Source organism: Cervus canadensis, chromosome 18, assembly GCF_019320065.1.
Source record: "Cervus canadensis isolate Bull #8, Minnesota chromosome 18, ASM1932006v1, whole genome shotgun sequence".
Classification (NCBI taxonomy): domain Eukaryota; kingdom Metazoa; phylum Chordata; class Mammalia; order Artiodactyla; family Cervidae; genus Cervus; species Cervus canadensis.
In genome coordinates, this window is record NC_057403.1 from 29,746,686 (window position 1) to 29,759,140 (window position 12,455).

At 36.2% G+C, this 12,455-nt stretch overlaps 1 protein-coding gene across 2 annotated transcripts in view; it reads right to left on the reverse strand.

Moving 5' to 3' along the window:
- The window catches only part of DPY19L3 (dpy-19 like C-mannosyltransferase 3), a 75,674-nt gene that overhangs the window by 11,945 nt on the left and 51,274 nt on the right, over positions 1–12,455 (reverse strand). For both annotated transcript variants that reach the window (XM_043435567.1, XM_043435566.1), the window contains 6 exons: positions 12,193–12,266; positions 11,872–12,030; positions 8,953–9,075; positions 8,475–8,586; positions 7,602–7,658; positions 3,342–3,424 (listed from right to left, as the gene is read on the reverse strand). In XM_043435567.1, coding sequence (XP_043291502.1) covers positions 3,342–3,424; positions 7,602–7,658; positions 8,475–8,586; positions 8,953–9,075; positions 11,872–12,030; positions 12,193–12,266 — 608 coding nt within the window. The remainder of the gene's footprint in view (positions 1–3,341; positions 3,425–7,601; positions 7,659–8,474; positions 8,587–8,952; positions 9,076–11,871; positions 12,031–12,192; positions 12,267–12,455) is intronic.

The following is a 12,455-nucleotide window of genomic DNA, read 5'->3' on the forward strand; positions in this document are numbered from 1 at the left end:
ATTTTTGAACAAATAATCTCATTTATTTTTGAAGCTCTAAGCTTCAACAAGTTAATTACTGTTGAACTAATGAGTAAACTGAGCATTATAATATAACGTGTGAACATTTGCTTTATCTACACTTCAAAAATTTATAGAATTATGCAAATGCCACAAAATGATTCATTAAATATAAAAGAGGCTCATTGGCATTTAAGGTCTGAACTTAACCTACATCATATTTAAAATATACTGTAATTCTTTCTGCTTTGATTAAATGTGAGGGAAGTCTGGTCCATTTTTTCAGGCCCATTGAGAAAATATTGCATATGCAGGCTTCATCACTGGAAAGAAACTATTTCTAGTGAAAATCTCCCATAGCCAAGTAGGTAAAATGTCACACCTCAAAACAGTCAGTCTATCTGAATTGCACAATGTCCAAGAAATGTTTCAGGGGCCAAAAATGAAACACTCTAAGGATGCAGAGGAACAAGGTATGAACTACCAATTGCTGTGACATTTGGCCTTGAAGTAAATGTGCTTCCTAGTCACACATAAAACCTATGAAAGTTCCACAGGGTTCTGCTGAAAGAGAAACCAGAAAGTAAAGCAAAAAAGGCAGGTTTTTAATCTTCATATTCAGGAAAAACATCATTAGCAAAAAGGGGTTAATGTGAACACGTACACTTAAATTTACTGGAAAATAGGGCATGCTGCACCTCAGTATAACATGAAAGGCAGGCATCCAGGCCCGTGAACACACAGCTGGGGCTGTGGAAGGCATGGGGGGATGACGTCCTAGTTCTCACAGGGAAGACGCTGGGGGCCTGACTGCAACAAAGGGTCCTCACTGATTAAAGAAGAATTTAATCTTCAGGCATCAAGCCCTAGCATCAAGTACATGACAGACTGGGAGATGGTGGTAGCTTCTTCTGAACACTTTGCACAAGAGTTGCCCCATGCTGAAATAGAGAGTCATTTGTCTTCCTGAGTTTCTTCAGGTCACTGTTTCTTGTTCTGACTCATTCTAGGGGCCGGGCAGCCATCTGGCAAGGGAAGCTGTGCCCTGACCCCAAAAGATGCTGTCATGCCCGCCCTGACAAAGGACAGATGTGAGCATATCACTCTGGCTACCTGAGAGGAGCAGCAGACGGGACGGAGAGGAGGCGTCTCTCAGCAGCAGTGCTGGGTGGGACCAGAGGCCCAGCTGCTGCCTTCAGACAATTCCAAACAGGCTTTCAGATACACTCCATGAATCCTTAGCCCACAGCATCTCCTCCAGCTCAGCTCAGACCTACTAATGTCACCAACACTGTGTGATTAGTCAAGGTAGCAGAGTCAAAGGAGAAGGGCATAGTTTATGTTTAAAAACAGAAGAAGTCAGGACAGGTTAGACGAATAGTGAAGTGCATCTGCTTGTGTTTGGAAATGAAGCCTCGACCAGAGCTGATTTAAATGTTGATTTAAACAAATGCATTTTGTGTCTAAACAGACCCTATTTTGACATACATTCATCATCACTTAAGCTTATTTCACAAACATGCCTAGCAGCTATTTTTGCAAAAACAATAATTTAGATTTGAAGACTTTGAAGGGAAAACAGGCAAGATTAGATCACAATGGAACCATTTTTGGGGGAACAATACAAATCCTTCAGTTGCTGAGATTTTTAAAAAGTGAAAAGAATAAGTCTACATACAGGGAGAAGAACTGTTAATAGAAGGAGAATGTAAGAACAAAGCCCACTTTCCCAAAAGCAGACTAAAAGATTATCTTCTTTACACATGGAATAAACTCTCATCCATAATTTTTCAGAACCACAAATGTTATTTTAAATAACCTCTGTGAGCGAAAGCATGAAAATAAAATGTACAATAAAGTACATTAAATGCACATAACTTGGCTGTCTGACACAGCCAAAGGTAACTCCACTAGGATAAAATCTTACACTACAATTAATTCCTAAAAGATTGGGAAGTGGAGCTGGGATGTTTATAATGCCAATCCAAGTAGATCCAGAAGGTATGCCACCTTTGGGACTCTATCAGAGTGGGCACCCTACACCACTCCTACCTATGGTGCAATTTGAAAAACAGAAAACATCAGCCTCACCTTCAGATGCGCGTGTCATAAATTTCCAGTTGACTGTAGCTAATACAAAAGTAATTAGCTTTTCTTTATAGGAATAAGCCTTTTTTCTCTTATACAATAAATACTGAAGGAATTATTTACTTTATAATTGTCTGCCATGATTTAAAGTTAAATAAATAAATAAAGATAAAGCACTGCTTCATACTCTCAGCACTGGAAATATATGAAAAATTATACTCATTGCATCTAGTCAAATCCAGTCCAACATTGGGACCAAAGCCACATATATATTTTAGATACAAATCTCTATAAAACCCATGTATTGTACTCAAGAGGCCCAAGCTATCAAACATTTACCATCGCTTAATACACAAGCAGTGCTAAACTATACTGGTTAGTAAACATCAGTCATGAGCAAGTGCCAATATGGCTACTAAAATTCTAAGTGATGGAGACAATACAGCCAATGCTTTCAGAATATGCCACATAAGATTTGCAACATCTATTTATGTGTAAATAATGACACTGCTGCTTTTTGGCTATAAAATAGGGAAATACAGCATTACAGGGCACAGGAATGCTGCTTGGAGTAAAAGAATTAATTTTTGCTGGTGGGAGGTGGGTTTCATTAACGAAACTTTGAAAAACATGAATCTCATTCTGCTGCGGAATGCTGAGGTGAAGCAACCGTGCAGGCAAAAATAAAAACCAATATAACACGAAAGCATTATGATGTTCGCGGAAGGAAAAGCTCTAGCTTTTGTATTTTAAATTTTCTCTAGGCCTAATCTTGGGCAATATGATCAGTTAAAATGAAGTCTGCACTGAGCTAACATGACTCTAATTAACTGTAGTTTACTGTATAATTTTTAGATGATTAACAAGGAAAGAATACTTTATGTGTCAGTATTAATAGAAAATTTGAAATGCTATTAAAGTGAAGGAAATGCTAAAGATAAAACCGGCAGAGAACATACAACTTTATTTCCACTGCTGCCGCTGATCTGAAACACATCCTCCGATTCTGTTTCCCTCTCTATACCGGTACTTCCCCTTCTTCACAGGACTGTGGTTAGAGAGGACATTTCTTGGATGGAAAGAAATTATTTTCAAGTATAGAATTTTAAAGAAAAAATTTGAGAATGAATGTGTCTTCATAATTAGATTCAGAAAGAAAAAACCCCAAAAAACCAAAAACCAAATGAGGCCTACAGTGACTCTTAAAAAAGGCACTTTAATTTTTAAAGGTTAAAAAAAAAAAATCCTCTTACTTAATCCAGTTCATCAGCTCCACTGTATCTGGATCATAGAATTCTCTCAACTCGGAGAGTTCATCCATCATTCCTGGCCAGAACTGAAATTAAAAACAAAACTAAACAAAAACAAAATCCACCCCCAGACCCACAACTATCACTAAAATTAAAGTGAAAAAGGAGAAACTGCACATAACTTGTGAACTACGTAAACTCAGTAACTGGAATAGTAGAACTCCTTCACCTCTGAGGTCAACCCTTCTAAGTGTAAAGTGAGATAAAGTCTGAGAAAAGTTCCCCAAATCATTTTGAGCTGCAGCTAATTAGAAGTACTGGTGTTGCCAACTTTAAAAACTGAGCTTTTATTTTACACTAACAAAAATGCTGTTGTATGTGTGTTAATATCTAGTAAAACATTAATTTGGATATGATAGGAGTGGCAACCATGAGAAAGTTCACAAGATATGAGAAAAATGTGACTGACTAACTTCATGTATTTATCTTTAAATGCAGAATGTACCCTTTGGAATATAGGATCTCATTTTATCCTCACAATTCCTCGGGGAGAAAGATGATGCAGAAGGCATTATAACCATGAATATCTGTTCTTCATTTTTCTAGTTTAGACACCTCGGCTCAGAGAGATAGATAACCTGACTTGCTCAGATCAGACTGGCAGAGTCACAACTAGAAACTTTTCATTGTGTGCTATGGTGAGTATATTGTTTGTACTAGAAATCTGGACAAATGGTTTGATGAATATTAATATAATTACAGGGACAAAGGGAGAGAAGAATATTTGAAAGAAGGGTGGTCCAGGAAAACCTGGTACATCTGAGTATTATCTTTATGCCTCTGGTGCCTCCTACTCAACATGAGTTACTTAAGCTATGAAAATATAATTCAAAACTACACGCTGAATCCACTGCTTTCGTATTGTAAGTTATGTTTAATTCAACAATCAATTAAATGTTCATTGTTTTATGAAATGGCAGTTACCTAAAAAGACTTAATCATCTAAATACATGCTAGGGTGAACTACAGAACTCATGACCTATATTGAAACAGAAGTCCAATAATAATGTATCTATACTTCGTTCATGTTGTAAATAGAAATTTTCTATTTAAGAACCATTAACTAGAACCAAAGTGGCACCTGACTGGTCTGTGGCTGTTTTTTTAATCCCCATCACTTTCTTATCTTCTTATCATCTCATCTGTGGCCATTTTTACTGTTCATTCATATCTGGTCTCCTGGGTGGGTAAATCAGGAAAATTGTTGGTGATGGAAAATCAGGTGTCTGCACTACTAATCCTAGGTTTCAGAAGAGATGTAATAAAAATTGCTGATTAAATGATAACATTTGTAAGACTTCAATTACCCATTGACCCTATTAATTTTGATAACAGAATACCAACTTTTAAATGATATTTTAATTATTTTGGTATAAAACATTTTGAAACCTCTGAATTCAATAATTATCAGATATTTTTCTAGTTTGAAAGTGGCTGTTGTTAATTCTGAAAATGTTACAATCTAATAACACAGTCTTATGGTAAACTTCTTAAACAATGTGTGAAAAAATGCCGAATTAACTAAACGCTGTTGGCTAAATGATCAGCAGTAGTTTATATGAGACTTCAGATATCCAAGTAAGTGAATTAACATGAGGGCAATGATTTTATTAAACTCTTGATTTTTGAGTGGAGACTAGCACATACTTTTCCCTTTAAAAGAGGATTATCCTAAGCAGACATAGAGCAAAATAGGTATTATTAACAAGAAAATTTGAAATCCTCATTACAAGTGCTATGTAAATAAACTTAAATCAGACTTGAAATATTAGTTCCTATTTCTTACAGATAAATCTGTTCAATAGTTGGAAAACATTCAGTTTCAGGGTAACTGCTAATATACTTAAAATCTTTATTGTCTTTGTGATTTTGTATTTTACAAGTTCTGAGAAGCTGAAATATGTAAATTAAACTATTTTATACAGCGAAAGCTGGATGCATCAGGATTTCTCCTGAAGTCCAATACTGAGCGAGGCCTGGCCACCTGTCTTTGGAAGGATTCTTCAGAATTACTACTATCGGTCATGTGTGTGTGTGTGTGTGTGTGTGTATGTGTGTGCGCATGCTCACACATACACACACACAAACACATTCAGTCATGTCCGACTCTTTGCAACCCCTGGACTGTAGCCCACCAGGTTCCTCTGTCGATGGAATTTTCTGGGCAAGAATACTGGAGTGGGTTGCCATTTCCTTCTCCAGGGGGTCTTCCTGACCCAGGGATTGTACCCACGCCTCTTGCGTCTCCTGCATTAGCAGGCGGATTCTTTACCACTGCGCCACCTGGGAAGCCCACGAACTGTCTTACTCAGGATATATCTACAAAGACTTCCTAAGGAAAGGATGGCCTTTTCAGTGCCATCATTGGTTCTTCTCTGGCAATGGGTCTGAAGAGGGGTGGTGTTGGGGGATTCTGCCATACTGTAAAGGGACATTTTGCAGTGTCCACAAGTGTTTTCATTTCTGACAGTCACACCTGGAGGCTGGTGCTATTAGCATGTAGTGGGTAGAAGGTAGGGATGCTGCCAAGTGTCCTAGAACGCACAGGACAGCCTTTAAGTCACAGAATTATCTTATCTGGACAAAGTGCCCCCAGTGCTGCCGCGGAGAAGCCCTGTCCTACCGAGGGGGTTCTCAAGTGTGAGGGTGCGACAGTGTCCCCTGGAGGGCTGGTTGCACCCGGCTCCCTGGGCCCCCCTCCCAGAGCTCCTGATGCGGGAGGTCTGGAGCGGGACCCAAACATCCGCAATTCTAACAAGTTCCCAGGTGATGCTGATGCTGCCTGTTTATTTCTTCTATTATGTCCTTCCTCAATTTTGTCCAGAACAAAAGACTTTAGTCCTCAAGTAGCTTTAAAAAAAAAAATCAACAAATTTTCAAATAAATATCTGAGACATCAAGGAACTCAGCCCCACACAGAGCAGTGGGAGAAAAGACTGCTGTGGTGTGTGTCTTTAGTGGCGAGTCAAGAATGAAGGTGAGCTGAATCTTTTCTGTGCTCTATGCCTGAGAATCAATGTGTAAAGATAAAGTTACCTCCTTCGTCATCACACTTATACTCTACTTAATCCTTAGTTGTTGCTTTCCAGATGTTTTTAAGAAGTTTCATTTACTTACAGTAGAGCAATAAAATTCCCAGAGGCAAGGTGGCAGAAATGATCTATTTCTATGTTTGCCAGTATCTGGGAATTGGCACAGTGGTCTGCCTATAATAGCAAATGTTTTGGTAGACAAGAACATGGTACAACATAATTTTTTGAAATATTTACAACAGAACTGTCCAATACAGTGATTATCAGACACTTTTTCTTAGCCTAAAACCTTTGCTTCAAATAAAATCTAACATGAAAATACAAGCAAATAAACCCAGAAGCTGAGCTGCCAAAGCTGATCTTTTCTGTGGGAGAGTCCCCCCGCCTCCCGCCACCTCCTTTAGCTATCCTCCGAAATCAGAAGCTATACACAGGAGACTTTGAGATCTACTGTTCTAACTTAAGTCTGAAGAAAAAAAACCTAAAGTTAAAAAATATATGTTTTTTTTTCTTTTAAGAGAGGGTAAGAGCTCAATTGGATAAAACCATCCAAGTTCCCTACCCAGGTAACAATTCAAGCCTCTAAATTTCAAAGATGTGAAAACACAGACTCGTGGTCTTTTATGGAGGAGTCTCAGAACTGAAACACAGTTAATGCTGTTTCAGAAATCAGTCAACTGAGAATATGAAGAATTTCTTTACTTCCTGCCGAAACTGAAGGACAGATCACAAAGCTAATCTTAGACTGTATTTATATGTGCTCAGTCCTCTTACACAGATGATTTTAAGAATCTAATAAAGTGTGTAGGTTAAAGTAAGATGCATTTTAAGATCTTACTCTATCAAAAGTAGGTAATGGGGAAAACTAACTTATCTCAAAATAGGTCTGAAAACATCTTTATTTTCAGAGTTTGCATCAGCTGAATAGTAAGTCATAACCAAAAGTAATTAGAATAATTAAACTGTAGTGTTTCTTGCTATAATGTTTTTATCTGTCAAACCCCTTTTTGGGAAGTACATCACTTTTCTTATCAATGTCAATTGCCATAAGAAACTAAGCAGATATGTGTAAGCTCTGCAAACCACTCTACTTGCCAATGACACCAAAGTACACTGAGTCAAAGCAATTATTCTGCTAAATAAAGACAAGAATGAGGACAATCAGTCTTACCTTATAGCACAGATACAGCAGTATTAATATCGGTATTGAATATCGCATTATACATATCTATATAAGAAAGACATTATTTAGATTACAAGTATTTGGAATACTTTTGCTTTATATTTTGCTTTGTAAATACATTATTAAAAAATATATATATATATATATATAATCTAACAGGGCATGAATCTCCGATAGGCGAAAAAAACTGAGTCAATCATTTGTAAGGTATTTGTAGCTTCCACCATATTGCCACCTAGTGAATTTATAGGGCAGAACAACCCAGAACTGCACTTACGGGCTATTAATCATTACCATACTCTTATTAGTAATTATGTACATATTATATATTATAGTAATTAACAATAATAATAGTGATAACTCTAGATAATGGGATTACTGGTAATTTTTAATATTCCTTTTTGTGCTTTTCAGTATTTCCAAATTCTGTATAATGAACATATCTAACTATGAAAAAAAATGATTTAGAAAATAAAACTAAAATTAAGCAAAAAATTATTTTAAAATGATTCCTTATAATGCAGGGAACCCAAAGCTGGTCCTCTGTGACAACCTGGAGAGATGGGATGGAGAAGGAGGTGGTGGTGGGGGGGGGTTCAGGAGGGAAGGAGGGGACACATGTATACCTGTGGCCAATTAATGTTGATGTATAGCAGTGGCCATCACAATATTGTAAAGTGATTATCCTCCAATTAAAATAAATAAATAAAAAATCATAATATATCAATTATTTTAGTTTTAAATTTTAGTATCCATTTTATCAAACTGATACCTAGACAACTCTTGGTAAAACAACAGAATTGATCATGAAAGACATACTGAAAGTCGTAAAAATGAAATGGAAAAAGAGATAGCACTGACCCTCTTTGGGTTATAAAGATGGATCAACTTCAGAAGTAACTCCCATATTTCAGGGCTGCATAAGCCAAATGACGCAAATACACACATATGGGATGTCCAGAGGTACTTCATTCTGGAAGAATACAGGCAGGCAAAGGTCAACAGTGCTAACTGTATAGAAACCTGAGACAGCTGTAAAGGCAGCTATATTATTTGTGATCATAGAACTTACTAAAACTATGCAGAAACCGTCTGCCAAGGGGTTAGTTATTAATTCCATTGCCTTTTGAGAACCATCATATAAGTAAAAATAGAGGAGTATTTGGTAATTAGAACTAGTTTCAAATGGTATTTTGTACTGGGAGAAGACAATAAATAAGGACATTTTTATGGGAACCATAATTATTAAAGAAGATGATTGTCAGTTTCCAAATTACATTGCTAAACTATGTCAGGTAAAGAGTGGTCATAAAAAAATAAATAGATAAGACAAAAATACCTCATTGTACTCAATGCCAAGAATCCAAACAGAATCGTATGTATTAAATTGTAGGCAGTTTCTGGTTTCAGGCCAATTGTGTACTTTCCCATTTTACACATGGATTGCTGACTGGTAGAATCACTGGATAAAATAGCACATATACAAAATTAGTACTTAATTTTAATTCAGCTAAATCTTTGTTAAAGAAGAAGATATAAGAAAGCTATGCCTTCATATATTTAGAAATGTTTTATTTCCCTAAAATAAAGTGAATCAGCTCTTATCAATTTTGAATTTGTTTATGAGGCTAAAAGTGTCATAATATAAATGTACTAATATTAGAGTACCTAAAATTGAATAAATTTCACTTTAATTTAAGCAAAACCTTAAAGTCCTTCAATCCCTTCAATTATAAGAGACAGCAAAGAAATTTTGGAATCACTGAAACTATAAGAGATCTTCAGATATGTTGTACTCACTCATATTTTTCTAGTTTTTACAAATAGGAAGTAAAAATGTATCTTGGAATTCAGTAGTTTTATGAACCAATGATCACATTCTTAACCTATCACAATATCTCATTACATATGTCTAACATTTTTAAAATCAAATACGGCTACATTAAAATGACTGCACCCATAAAATTAACAATAATCCTTTAATATCACCTAATACCCAGTTCATGTTCTAGTTTGTTACTCAGGCAGTTTCTTTGAGTCAGGATCCAAAGCTTTCATATTGCATTTCAGCAATGTCTCTTTTAAATTATCTTCCAATCAACAGAATGACTCCCTCCTCCTGACTTTTTAAGGGCAATTTACTTGTTGAAGAAAATATATCATTTGTCCTATAGCTATTTCCACCTTCTGGATTTGGTTGATTGTCTCCTTGTGGTGCCATTTAATATATTTCTCTATTCTCACATTTTTGATAAACTTTTAACTAGATCTAGAGGTTAATTATCAGAGTCAAGTTCATATATTTTGGCAAGTACATTTCATGAGGGTACAACGTATTCCATACTGCATCACGTTGGAAAGTATGTACTGTATGGTTATTCCTACTTGAGTGATGCTGAGATGGATGAGTGCGTTCAGATTTGCACAATTTGTTGTCAAGGGGAAAGGGAAACAACAAGTAATGGCTGCCAGTTTAGGATAAAGATAATACTTCCATAAAGGCTCCACTTATCCTTCATACAAATCCAGTAGGCTTGGATACATACAATGCTTCTGTATAACTACCGACCTGTTATTTCCTGGAATTATCTTTTCACAACCCTAGATACATAAGAAAATGAAAATGATACTCTATGATAATTTTCACCACTGGTGATATTCTTTACCTAAACATTATGTATCACAACCCAAACTCTGGCTTCCATTGACACTAAAAGATTACTCCAGACAAAAGCATACACTTTCATCCTCCCTTGATACTTGGGAGAATTCGGCAACACCTCTCCTAGTCCCTGCAACTGAGCCAGAAAGCTCAATTAATTCTGTGAACATAGAACGGGGTGCCCCTTTCAGTTATATAGTGCACACTAATGTAGATGTGCTGCATAAACATAATAGTACCATCCTTCCTAGTACCAGAAGGCAGGAAAACTTTAAATACTTGGCGGTGATAATATATCCTTCAAATTACTTAGACATTAATTCACATTAAGACACTGTAATTCTTTAGAGACTTTAATTAATGTAGTGCTTTCCTCTAATCAAGTCCTAATATCCCTACCTGGTAGGTGAAGATGCTCTAAAATCTTTATCTATAATCATATACCAAATCAGCTTCCAGGGACGGCTCATAGATTCACACTGAGCAAGGCAGACATTTTCACACAACACTGCAGGCCCACTGAACTTCCTGCTTTGCATGCAGTCTAGAGTCCTGTCGACACTTGATGTGTCTGGAATAATATTAAATTACACTGTCTCGAATAATTTCCATCTATTTTCACAGGGCTAAATTTTTATCTTGGACTCGGTATAAAAAGAACACTTCTGAAAGATACTAAAATAGTTTATAGTCAATGAAATATCTTCATGGTTCAATGTTGCTTCATTCTTAATAATCATAAAACACCTCAGCTGAGCTGGGCTCACTGTAATGACTTTCTCCCAGCCAGCTCTTGGTGGCTGTGAATCAGCTCACCAGCACCTTAATTGGCAAGGTAACTACACAGAAAAAGGGCTTCCTTCTGGGCTTCATTACATTTTCACAAATGACAGCAGCTTCAACTTCTTACACTTAATTTTCTTTCAATTTAACAGGGATAGTAAATGCAAAAACCTCCATCAGCTTGATAGGTGGGTATTCCATAAGTTTTTAAAAAGTCTTCATACTCCCTGACTTTTTCTTTTAAGTAGGTTAGCAGATTGCTAAGTTTTAAAAAACTGTCAATTAATACTTTAAGACTTTTAGTAGACGTTAATAATTACGGTCCGTTCCAACTTCATAAGCCCTTAAACAAGATGCAACAAAACAATGGTTTGTAAACCAATAATAATACCTGCTAATGAGAGCTAAAGCCAACAAAATACACACAAGGCACTAAGTACTTTATGTAACTTTAACTTCTCTCTCACAGAGCCTTCATGGGTAAATACTCTTAGTGCTCTCCTTCTATAGAAAGGGGAATGGAAATATGGAAAGGTTATGTAACTGGCTCAAAGATCACATCATTCCCAAGTGTGTGGGCGACGACTTCAACCCAGAGCTGGGTGCAAGACATCCACTACCATTTACTGTCTCTTCACTGTTCCACCCTTAACAACTGAGAGTCGAGTCCATGCTAACCTGGGCATGTTCTCCCTTTAAGATGACTGTACTCTGTTCTGTATCTAATGCTTTGATTTTTCAATTTAGCAATTTTTCTGCAACACAGAACAAGCTCATTAAAGCACAAAATTAGATTTCTGAAATATGCCATACCTGAGATTACGGAAGGCCACAGCTAATGCTGCAGTCACTGTGATGGACAGAACAAATATATAAGCATAAAAAAGCAGAGTATCTGAAAGTCTTTCAAATGTATTAAAAGGCAGAAGGCCAAATGCTTCTTCACACAGGTATAGGTTTGCATCAAAATCTCTAGGAAATAAAAGGAAAGCAAAGTATTTAATTCAATACAAGATAAGTAAACCTTACATTTTCCCTCAAAACAAGCCTGAAATGAAAATAACTGATAACTTACATTTTAAAGACTGCTGATTTAATATAAAAAATAAACACAGACTTTAAATTTAATCATACCTTGTTGCTCCAAATCCAAATTTTGCCTTCAGAAATTTAAATATGTGTTCGTCTGACTTGAGGTTAAGAATTTTCTGTCAGGGAGGGAAAGAAAATGAAAATTGCTAATTAGTTCCTTATACATTGTTTTCTGATAATTTCCCATGGAACACACTTATTCAGTGTCCCATTTCATAGTGTGTATGTGTAAAATTAGAAAATGTTCAAAACAATTCTTAGAATCAAGAAATTCGAAAGCTGGATTTTCTTTTTTTTTAAAAAAG